The 12,126-nt window shown below is 43.4% G+C and overlaps 1 protein-coding gene across 1 annotated transcript in view; it reads right to left on the bottom strand.

Moving 5' to 3' along the window:
• foxo1a (forkhead box O1 a) overlaps window positions 1-10,971 on the bottom strand; it is a 91,707-nt gene extending 80,736 nt beyond the window's left edge. Inside the window, exon 1 of the mRNA XM_085999416.1 lies at window positions 10,264-10,971. Within this exon, the coding sequence (XP_085855542.1) occupies window positions 10,264-10,848 (585 nt within the window). The 5' untranslated portion in view covers window positions 10,849-10,971. The remainder of the gene's footprint in view (window positions 1-10,263) is intronic.
• Between the last annotated feature and the right edge of the window lie 1,155 nt (window positions 10,972-12,126).

The following is a 12,126-nucleotide window of genomic DNA, read 5'->3' as shown; positions in this document are numbered from 1 at the left end:
ATCAGGCCCAGTTTGCAGCCCACTCCATTTTGCAAAGCGTGATTATGGGAGCACAGTGAGGCCACACTGCAGGCAAGCATGGGCATCATTTATAATTATTTTTTATTAGTGAGATCCCATGCCAAAACTTGCAACTTCAGGACAATAGCATGCACACTGGGGATCGTGGAACCTTAAAAGAGAGATCACAGTTTTAGTGATTGAAAGGGAGGGGGACAATGTCATCGTCGTAACCCTCCTGCTCACCGTCAGTGCTATGCTATATGATTTAGAGGTGAAAGAGGAGTTCATGAATAGACAAATACAAGGGAACGACACCAAAGGCATTTTAGCCACACCTGAGACCCATGTTTATAGGCCTCTCCCCCTCCATATGCAAGAACAGCTTTCACTGCCTTCACTTCAGAACAAGGGTGGCACTTCCAGTAAAAGTCAAGGTAACCATATCATGAAGCAGTCATGGATCTTTTCAAGCCATCGCAGGGAACATCTGCCACATTAGGCAATCTACAGTACACACGTTGTCAAACACTTAAAAAAAAAACACTATATTTGCAAAGGACAGCACCTTCAACATTGTCCCCATGACAAGAAGGCATCAGCTAGGCAGGGTGCAAAGCTTTTGATCAGGTGCTAGGGTTCCCTCAACTGTAAGACACCAAAGATGGCATCCAAGTGAACATCAGGGCTCCTCCCATCAATCACATGGTTTACATGAACAGAAAGGGTTTACATTCAATTAATATTCAGGAGGCATCTGGCCACAGAAACATCATTATGCATGTCAGTGGCTTTTATCCAGAGCAGCCATAATGGCTTTATTATGTAGCAGTCCACATTGTCTGCACTTTTTGAAGACGAGAAACACTCGGGGGATGGCGCTAAGGATAACAGGACTGATCTCTGTATCCATGCTTACTCCACTGAGAAATCCCAAACAGCAGGGAAGTACCTTGGGCTGGAAGTCTTGCGTTTGCTAATCTTCTCTGTATCGTTCCAATTTTAGTGTTTCTCAGATACCATCTCCATCTACAAAATAAAAAGGTGTGCTATCCATCTTTGGCACAAATGAAAGATTATATGCAAAAGGCCAATGGCTGAATAAATGGAATCTTCCAGAATGTGCAAGAATTTCTAGCTTAGATTTGGGTCATGCCGGATGGGCCCAACAAGAAATGTGTGCAAAAGTGAGGAGCACGCACACCTTTCCTCTCGCTCTTGCTAGCAGAAAACTTGTTCTTCATTTGCAGTCAGGTACGAAGGATCTGGATGACTGGATTGAGTTGGTTGGCACCTCCCTCCATAGAACTGGAACAGACTCTTTTACTGGCAAGTGGCTTTCAGCCCCAAATAGGATTGCGCTCCTTTGGTGCAAGGTGAGCCTTCAACTTTTCACATAGCTCTACTGTGCCAATCTGAACAATTAGCCCACTGCTACCACCACAAATGTCCTTCCAATAGCAAGCTGCAGCTTTTTTAAGAGCTACTGCCTGGCTGGATTTTAAGCTACTAAGTCAACTGTGTTATAGATGAAACTCTCTAGTGCAGAGGGACTCCAGTCAGAAAATTTGGCATGGCAACCTCCTAGATTCCAGCACAAGTGAGCCTCCACCATGAGCCAGCTTAACCCCATTGTTGCCACTGCTGCAAAATCAGCGTTATAATGTCAAGCACCGTGTGTCAAAAACTGTACGCAAGCACACATGCTCTTTCTCTCTTCCCCCCCCCCCCCCCCCGCATCCCTTCCCACCCCCCAGATGATACAAGAAGAAGTGGATGTGACCAGTAAATGTCCCTGTCCTTTATAACAAGAGATTTTTTTCATAGTGAGATCAATTTGCAATGCCAAATTTGATGAGTTTACTCTGGCAACTGGGAGGTCAGGTTTAAGCAGATATGGGTGATACTGCTGGCTAACCTCCAATTGCTAAAGTATACAAACTGCAACATGTCCTTGTAGTCCAAAATTGAAGTTTGAAGAAAGAAAAAAAATGATTGGGGCACCAATGTTGCTTAATATCATTAGAGCAAGCTCTAAAGATGGCAATTGTATGTCACAAATTTGAAAGATATGCATACACATAGTATAATTCTTGCCAACATTCACACAAAACTTGCCTACATTTCCAATACCCATAAAAACTTTATTTGCGCCACTTTGATACATGAACATTTGTAATTATTGTTGGTAATATTTATACAATACACAGACTTTCATATCATTGGTATTACTCATATATAGTGCACTATTATTAGAAATAGTTGCACAGCATAGATACTTGCAATTACTGGTAACATTGTACATGAATGGTAGCACAGCCAAACCGTCTGGGCTGGATTCCTAGGAGCTTGGCAGTGTAAAGTCACACTGTTTATTGACCAATCATCACAAAAGAAAATTCTGTGTATGTGCCCTGAACTGAACCGAACTGCGCTAAGATTGTGAGTGCGAACTTCCCTAGCTTCTTCCTCCTGTCCAACCCCAATCTGAGCTCCTTAATATAGAAAAGAAAGAACTTGCATTTATATAGCACCTTTCACAACTTCAGGACATCCCAAAGTGCTTTACAGCCAATTAAATATTTTGAAATGTAGCCACTTTTGTAATTGTAGGGAAGCACAAAAGCCAATTGCACACAAAGTCCCACACAGTAATGAGAGAAATGACCAGATCATTTGTTTTGTAGGTGCTGGTTGAAAGATAATGTCAGCTGAACACCAGGAGAACATACCTGTTCCTCTTCAAATAATGCCATGGTATCTTTTACGTCCACCTGGGAGGATTAACGGGGCCTCAATTTAACGCATCATCTGAAAGAAGGCACCTCTGACAGTTTAGCACTCCCTCAGTACTGCACTGAAGTGTCAACCTAGATTATGAGCTCAAGTCGCTGGAGTGGGACTTGAACCCATTGCCTTCTGACCCAGAGGGGAGAGTGCTAACACTGAGCCAAGGCTGATACCATACACGCCACCCATGGTATGGAAAAACTAAAAAGTGACCATGTACAGAGAGATAACTTCCAATGCACAGATGGATCATTATTCTTTTCACAGCCATTTGAAAAACCAGACTTTTTCCAATACAAAAATTACCAGATAGCCATCCCAAAACCAGTAGTGTGATCACACTAACTTAATCAAGACTAGTGGTGGGAAGTGAGGAGGACTCTGCTTGGCGTTGAAACAGAGGTTCACAAGGGCTGCAGTTGGAACGTGGGCCGTACAAGTACTCAGATCTTTATCATGTGAACACAAGTACTGAAAGTATGATTTGAATTAATTAACCTCCCATGCATGTGATGATTTGAAAAGATGAGTCAATTGTCGGTGAGTAAGTATGGTACTCTGCTGGCGTTGAGTGGGTGGAACTGCCAAAGGGAGAAACTGGCTCAAATCAGATCATCTCACCTGATTACCGACAAAAAGAAACAGATTTGAAACCAGAAATTCCAATTTTGGGCAAGTCGGTTATTTTCAAATTAAACCTATTTTGGATAACGGAGTTAGCCAAAGAGTCTCGATTGAAAATGAGATAGTAACACATAGTAGATAACAAGGTGTTAAAATTTTTTAATTAAGATGTTCACAGCAAGTTAACTATTCAACAATTTTTTTTTATAACCCAAACCTACAAACTGTAGTCACTGAACTAGCAGCATGCGCCTCACCACTTAATTCCAATTAAAGCTGTCAACTGTGTAGAAAGGGTGTGCCTAAAACCACAGGGTGCTGTCAGACTGAAGCCTGATATCTCCACAGTTGTTAACCAATGCTGTGTTATAACTCTGCAATTAGAATGGCAGCTGATCACTTTCCACTTCAACCATAACCTAGAGGGAAAAAAATCTGATGGCTTCAACCGCCTTTATACTGTAGCCTTTAATTTGGAAGTCGGAAAAGAGAGCTCCTGATCGGGATCAGTGCTTGGACTTCCCCAGGAGAGGGAAGAACCTGGCTGGCGTTTGAAGGGAGGGGATGAAAAGAATGAAGGGAAGATAATCTGTGGAAGAGAAAATGGGTTTCTCCTCAAATCTTTCAAGCCCACAACCTGCTGAGTCAACTGAGATGTAGCACTACTGTCTGGGCTGGCCACCCAATCCGTCTGGCTGAAGATAATATGAATGCAAGGATGATGGGAAATTCACTGCGAATGCAGAGCTACTGAGAAGCAAAGCGCCATCGCCCAAAACTGCAACTGTGAACGGTTAATCACAGGAACAGGACTAGAACCACAATTACCTGAGTAACTGAACTATTGCTCATCAGTTTGGGCGAGACTAGATACTTTCATGCTCATTTAAACCAGTGAAACTGAAATGTGTAGGTAATATGACTCATTGCAGCTAACACTCTTCATCCTGCTCTCATGACTGCTGCTAACACTTCTAGTCCCATCATCATGATTGACACAACACAGCAAATTTGTATCGATTGCATTTTTTCTCCCCCCGCCCTCTTGCATGTGCCCTATATTTGACAAGCGTTATTGGATTTTATTGCAAAGTAAGTAACAGTTTTCGGCAGGAGATGACCGTTGACCCATCTAGCCCACTTTTCCATAGTATTCCCTTGGTGCACTTCTAATAACTGAATCCCATTTCTGATGTATTTTTTAAAGTCATTAAGAACATTTCTGCAGAGCTAAAATACCATCAACTTAAATATATTGTGCTCCAATAGCAAGTCTTTAACAACACTTCTGATGACCAACAGGTCCAGCCTTGCTACCAGTGACACCATTCAGCACTATGATCCTGTTGCCAGATACAAAGAGGCCGGCACACGGGCTTTCCCTTAACACACACTACTAATTCTTTAGGTATTTTAGTGGTCCTAAATTTATCAGTAAGCAACCGTATTACTAAACTTGGGGAGAAGCAGGCACTACAATGAACAGTTTCAGGCATAGAGACTGCAATCATCGGTAGTACTACTATATCACTTCATGAGAAGTATAAAGTTATCTACAAGGGTGAGATTTGAAAGTGAAAACCGCATATTACATCAAATTAAAAAAAAAAAAATACATTTACACTCCAGAGGAGGGTTATCTGTAATGCTTAAGCATTTAGGGAGAAAAATTGAGTCGCACCCCCTTTGTGGCGCTAACTTCACCAGCACCCCGAAAAAATTAGCACCCCCGCAGCTGAAATTCACCGGTAGCGCCCCAAGAGGGAAGCGGGATAGTACTGGATGCCTTGGGGCACTGCGAGTGAATTGCGTCACTACATGCCGCAGCACCACACACTGCGGCACGTCGCACCGTGGTATTGCAGGCCTTCCTCCCCTTCTTAAAGGGGAGGGGCCTAGTGCAGCATGACCCGGGGCCCAGCTGGGCCACCAGGGATCGGAGTGCCGGCAAAAGAGCCCGGCATTCAAGAGACGTGCCGGGTTCACAGAGCACAACCGGCACTCTGCAGGGGGGCTGCAGTGGAGGCCGGGAACGGTAGAGGGGGCAGGTGCTGGCAGGCAGCCAGCAACAAAAATGGCCGCCCGGCACCTCCCCTTTAGTTTGCGCCGCCCCGCCCACGGGTAGGCCCCCCTGACCCTGTCGGACATAGCGTCTGGCGGTAAGTCAGGGGAAGTTACCAAAGATCGCGGCCAGGGCGCTGCGCACGCTGAATTTCACGGGAGGCGTTAGCGGCGCCACGCCCGGGCGCTAGTTGCTTTGCCTCTTAGGGCACTAACGGGAGGCGCAAAGCAACCGAATTTTTAGGCCTTAAAACCTATGTCTGCTCATATTTAGCAAATTAGCCAATGATGCCAGTATCCTACAATAGACAATTCTTGGCTGGTTGATTCTTGGCCAACAACATTTCTTCATGAAAAAACAATTAGAAAATAACCTGAACATACAAACCTAGATCTACAAATTGGATTGTAATTAATTAGGAATAATTTTTATTTTTCATTTAGCTATCAAAAATTTGACTTCTGTGTAACTATACCTAGTTGTTCATTCACAGCTATGACCACACCAAGCTGAATTTTTCATCAGCTGAAGCAAAATCTGACAATTAGGAAGTATGGAGGGATAAAGAACCTACAGGAAACCTCTCAGACAAGATTGCAATCATAGTTTTGTCATTTAAAAAATCTGAAAATAAGCCATAGTTTTCAGAACAGTCATTCATCAAACATCTTTCAGTAGGACAAAAGCAAAATACTGCGGATGCTGGAAATCTGAAATAAAAACAGGACATGCTGGAAATACTCAGCAGGTCAGGCAGCAGATGTGGAGAGAGAAACAGAGTTGACGTTTCAGGTCGGTGACCTTTTGTCAGAACTTCTCCACAGATGCTGCCTGACCTGCTGAGTATTTCCAGCATTTTCTGTTTTTACCTTTCAGTAGGACTTTGGATAAATTTCTAATTAAGAAAAAAAACACGAGGAAGTTTTCTCAACTCACGGTATCATCTGTGGGGAAGGGGGAAGTCCAACTTTATTTTTATGCAGAAATGCTTCTCGAATACTTAAAAAGGTATCCCACGATTACACTAATAGGAATATGTTTCTTCATGTACCCAGTCTAATATTAGAGAACTCTTTAAAAAGCCTTAAAACACAGTCAAAAAACACGATAGCAAAATACTGCAGATGCTGGAAATTCAAAACTACAACAGAAAATGCTGGAAAAACTCAGCAGGCTAGGCAACATCCGTGGAGAGAGAAACAGAGTTAACGTTTCAGATCGAAACCCTTCTTCAGAAACAGTCGAGTTGTAGGGGAGAGGCCATTGGTTTAAAACTACCAACTCAAATAACAAGAAGCTGATCAACACGCTTCTCCAAGCTCAGACAAGACTGGTCAAAGGCCATTTGGAGGTGGGGGGGGAAAGAGGTGAAAGAAATGTATTTCTTTACATCTGCTAGCACCTGTTCACTCAATGCCAGAAGTGGGACTGTTCTACTTTGTATCATAGTGCTGGTATAATGCAGCTTATATTTATATACATTCACTACAACAAACCCTATATTTATGCTCGAATGAGGTGCTAGAATATAACTGCTTTAACAACAAATGTTAGCAGTTTCCAGTTGCTCTGCTTTGCAGCTAAATCATTCTCTTGAATCAGATTCTAAATATAGTAGAAGATTGGAACGAAAATACAAAATTATACAATACTTTTCCAAAGAGGTGTTGCATTGTACAGGTAAATTGACTTGTGTATAGATTTTACACTTAATCACTACTGTAGATTTATTCAGTTCACTTAATAAGGTTGGCCAGTCAGTGGTCAGATTTGAACACACAAACTTTTATAGGTGAAGTTGTGTTTTGTCTTTTTCTGTGAGGTTGAAATACGCACTCTTATCAAAGTAGTCAGAAAGAACAGATTGTGTTCTCTCCTGTAGATCTACAAGGGTAAGAAGATCAAGGATCAGTGTACAGGACATGAGCACAGTGTCAAAAGGAAAACAAAGATGAAAAAGCAGATTCAAAGAATAGCACAGTAATCTGATCAGAAACCCCTGCCAACCTTCAGCACCTCATGGGCCATCGGGTAAAAATCAGTATTAATCCTCTTGGCATAAGATAAAAAATGCTATGACATTAACATAAATTTGAAGTTATCAGAACAAATATACCATTGTCACAGTCAGGTGGTATTTAATATTCCACCATATTATAAAAATAGTTGTAGCTTTTTAAAAAAAGAACTACATTTCACAGGTGCAATTACAAGTACAGCTGGAGCCACCCAACATCTGCACCTGCCATGGTTCCAAAACAAAAGTAGAGGGATATTTTGCAAAAAGTCCCAGGTATAAACTTCTGTCAGTTTTGCAGTTTACAAGACAGGTAATTCCCACCTTTACAATTTAATTTATATTCCAAGCTGACAATAACGTAAACATTGAATAGTTCAAACGGGTTCAAATGAGTCAATTCTGAAAAATGTGTTATTTTCCAACCTATAAGGAAATGCATCACGGCTTATTGTGGCTGTTTTGCCGGAAGATGTAAAAATAACGAACCGTTCCGCTAGCTGCTGCTGTTTTTTTTTCTTGGCTCAACAAAGGGTATAGCACAATTCATTTGACAGAAACGTCAAATCCATTTCCATTCTGATTATCAAAAACAACACTGCGACACATACAAAGAAAATAAAACTACAAAAACACATGAAACTGGTCCAAGTTGTTGCAAGTCACGAGAGAAAACGGAAAGCTGACAAAGGAACAGGTCACAATCTGATTCGGAGCGATTCTTATTAATCGAAGCCTTTTCCTTGGCTGTTGCACCCCCCAAACAAAGAAACAATGCAGCCCTTCTCCAAAAGATGTGTGGGGGGAAAAAAGAAATTAGCGCCGGTTTTGTTTCCAGATGAGAGGTGATTACTAAGTTACAAGGTAACTTTCAACTATTGCAGATCTTTGCGTAACTTTGTTTCTGTCAATGAGTCACTCTCTCAGCCCGTCACTGGAGTCACCGCTCCCAAAACAGCAAGCTTGCCTTCCCGGAATGATCGACAGCGGGCTCCGTCCAATCGCAGCTGCAGGAGCCTTTGAAAGTCCTGGCGGAGTGACGCAGCCCAGCCAATCAGATCGGGGCAGGGGCGGGGACAAGCGGTTACAGCAGGTTAGGGTGCGGCGTGAGTGACAGACGCGTGCGATAGCGATTGAGACAAAAACATTGCGGCCAGACCTGCAGATGCGCTGGTGCGTGATTCATCGGGCAATTACTTCCATTATTGACATAACATACAATGACTAAAATCTCCCCCCCCCCCTCCAAAATTAGGCCAGATAATGCACGGCAGCAGACTGTTTCCGCTTAAAATTAGAATTAAAAACAGAAGAAGATGTCCTGCCTGAGTATATTGTAATATAATCGGCACAAATGTCTACCCAAGATTTGCCGACCACGGACAGGCATTGGGCATGATTGAGCTCTGGTCTATGGAGCGGTGCGGGTTGCAAACTTTAACGTGAACGCGGGGGTTATTTAAAATCACGTCTATGAAACGCCAACCAATCGCACTTTTTGAACTGGAACGTATACAGTTAGGTATGTTGGCAGCATTTTATCAATTGCGCATATGCTTTTATCAAGCTCAAACTTACTTAGTCCTGGTACAATAGTTCAGCTACACGCTGCAGATGCACGTCAATCTGTCTTTCTCTTTAGGAGGTGCTGACTGATCTGTGTATTGCCAGCAATTTGTTTTTATTTTTAAAACGACAAGATTCTTGCTCCTCAACAGCCTTTCGAAACACTACCTGTTGCGTCGGGACGTGCCTATATTACATTGCTATGCTGATCTGGGTTGAACTAATACATCACGGGAAAACCAATAGCCACTGAACAATTAACATTTACTCCAGAGATTTCCGATATTCTCCAACTCCTAGTCCTCTTCTTCACATAAACCGGTGATAAATTAAGAATGTAAATAGATGTTATTTATGGGGGAGAAAGGAGTCTGTAACCTGGCGCCCTCCCCCCTCAAGAAAACGTTTTGAAAGCGGTACAGAGTATCTACCGCTATCGAATGTCATAAAATGCTTTATTTGGTTTAGGGAACTTGGGAAGTACGTCAGACAATATCGATTTATTTACAAGTCGCTTGTTTGCCAAGGCTATACAAGTTTTGACAATAATGCAAAGTACAATGGCAGCACATATTTAACAGTACGGTATTTCCTGTCTTTATAACCGTACTTTGTATTCGTTCTTGGGATGTGGGAGATGCTATCTATTTCTTTCAGTTTGCATTTGGAAATCTAAAGTCAAACTGTCAATGAGCGCAGCGCGATTTCATCCGTTTGGGTAATGGGCAATTCCTTGATTACTTAAGTAGCGAATACTAGAACTGGCACATGTGGTCTTCTATTGAACACAACATTATCCCACTCTTTAGAACAGGTGGTAAAATATGATTTAAATTGTCATCTCTTATCTCTGCGGACTGCACAATCTGTGGTTAGTATTAAAATCTTATTAAAAGTTTCGGGTTTTTTTTAAACAAATATATTTTACCTTCCTAAAAGCGGGATTATTTAAACACGGTCAGATCTTTGAGAGAGTCTCTCCTATCATCCCCATCAGACTTCCTTCCTCCTGGACAACAATTGGCGCTAAGTGGACGTGGAAAGTATAATAATCTTCCAAATGGTAGCGTGGAAATTTTACCAAAACAATCTGATTTTAAAAAAATTAAATACAACCAATTCAGTTGAAAGTTCGCGTGCACGCTGACCTCAACATAGATTGAATAATTTTTTTTTTTTAACTTTTAAAACAAACTATTCCCACCTTCCATCCGGCAGAGCTGTTGCTGTCTCCTTTATCCTTGAAGTAAGGCACACTCCTGACCATCCAGTCGTAAATCTGGGACAGAGTGAGCCTCTTTTCCGGGGAGCTCTCGATGGCTTTGGTGATGAGGTCGGCGTATGACAGGTTCCCCCAAGCGTTTCTCCGGGACGAGCTGCTCTTCCTCTGGGCTGCAGAAGCGGCTCCGGTCGAGGGGGCTTGATGCTGCTGCTGTTGATGCTGATGTTGCGGCTGCTGTTGGTGCTGATGTTGATGGGGACAACCATCCTGCTGCTGACACTGGAAGTCGCCGCAGCACTCGGAGGGTCCCAGAACGGCGGGCTTCGGCTCGAAATCCTCGTCCTGCTCCTCCAGCACCAGAGCCGGCGACACCGAAGCGCTCACCCGGCCGGCCCCTTCCGGGGTCAGGCTGAACTCGCTCGGCCCTTCTTGCTTCACCGAAGCCGGCGATGAAGCGCAGCTGAAATCCGGCCGGGGTAGAGGCCAGGTGCACGACCGGGGCCGGGGTTGCGGCTCGAAATCGGGGTCGATCTCGACGACCTGTTGCAGTTGCGGTGCCTCAGCCATGACTCGTGAGGTTTTTTAAATTTCCTTTCCCCCCCCCCCAACGCCACTTTGTACTTTTTTTCCTCCTCGTGTGCCGTGTAGAGAGAAAAGTTAATTCGTCACTTCATAAACAGGCTGCAAAAAAAAGTCGTCGTAGCTCCACAAAATTGATTATTTTTCCCCCCTCCAGAAAAAAGTAGGAACCGAGCAAAGAGCTGCGACACGTTGACAAATCGCTAATAATAATGCTCATAAACCTTCGTGACCCTGTCGTACCATTTGTCCTACTTTCCTCCCCTCGCAGACAAGCGCTGTATTGTACTACGCCGAACTCCGACAGAGCCACCTACCCTGATGGCCCTACGTACAAAGGGTAGGCGGAGAGCCGGCTTGATGGACAGGCGGCTGCTTCAATCACCGTCGCCGTGTGCCGTCAAACCGGGGACGCGCGGCCAATAGCGGCAGAGGCAGGGACTGGGGGGTATTTTTTTTTCTCTCTCGCTCCCCCGTTTCAAGTTAGGTTGGTGAGGAGGAGCTTGTTGCTCATAAAGTCCGCCCACCAACACGAGAGTGAGTTACGTTGAGTAAACACATGGCCGGCAGCTTACTCACACACAAAAACAAACACACGCACTGCCATTTTGACAGCTAAATTGGACTTTATTCCAGAAGAATACAGCAATAGGGAGGGGGGGGGGGGAGATGTGTTAAGTGCCCATCAACTGGGAAAAACGTGTTTACACCGATTGCTCGGCGGGGAAAGCGGAAAAGCTGGCGTTGCAAAATGCAATCGACGGCGCTGTTCAGCCACAAAATTAAAGTCGACAGCTGTAATAAATCTAATTTGGTTTTTTTAATGTTTCTATATAGTGTTTGAAGTTCTGCATCTTAAATCTAACATCGATTTAGAGAGTGCGTGATAGTCCCCAAGACTGAACGCCCTGTTCTTTTGCAGACTTGTTGTATTTCTGGAACAGTGGTTAACCGACCTCAAATATTGACAGATTCTTTCCCCCCCAAAAAAACTGAGTCACTTCCACACTAAAAAACGGACCAGACACTCGACTGCAGTTCTGAAATTAATTCAATCTGGGGTTTTGTTTACTTGGAATATATTCTGCATTTTGTGGATTGTAACTGGATCTATGAGTTCACTCTGAGTTCACACTAAATTTGTCACTCATATCAATATGGTTTGTGCTCCGCCCCTCTCCCTCTGCATCAGATGCTACCTGTTGAAAAGAGAGAGATATACTGTTACCTGTAAACTCGAGAGAGTTGGGCGTACTGACTAAAACA

This window comes from Somniosus microcephalus, chromosome 10 (genome assembly GCF_052327205.1).
Source record: "Somniosus microcephalus isolate GS21.2 chromosome 10, FLI_Smic_1.0, whole genome shotgun sequence".
Taxonomy (NCBI): Eukaryota; Metazoa; Chordata; class Chondrichthyes; order Squaliformes; family Somniosidae; genus Somniosus; species Somniosus microcephalus.
Note: the sequence above shows the minus strand (reverse complement) of the source record. Positions and strands in the feature narration are given on the sequence as shown.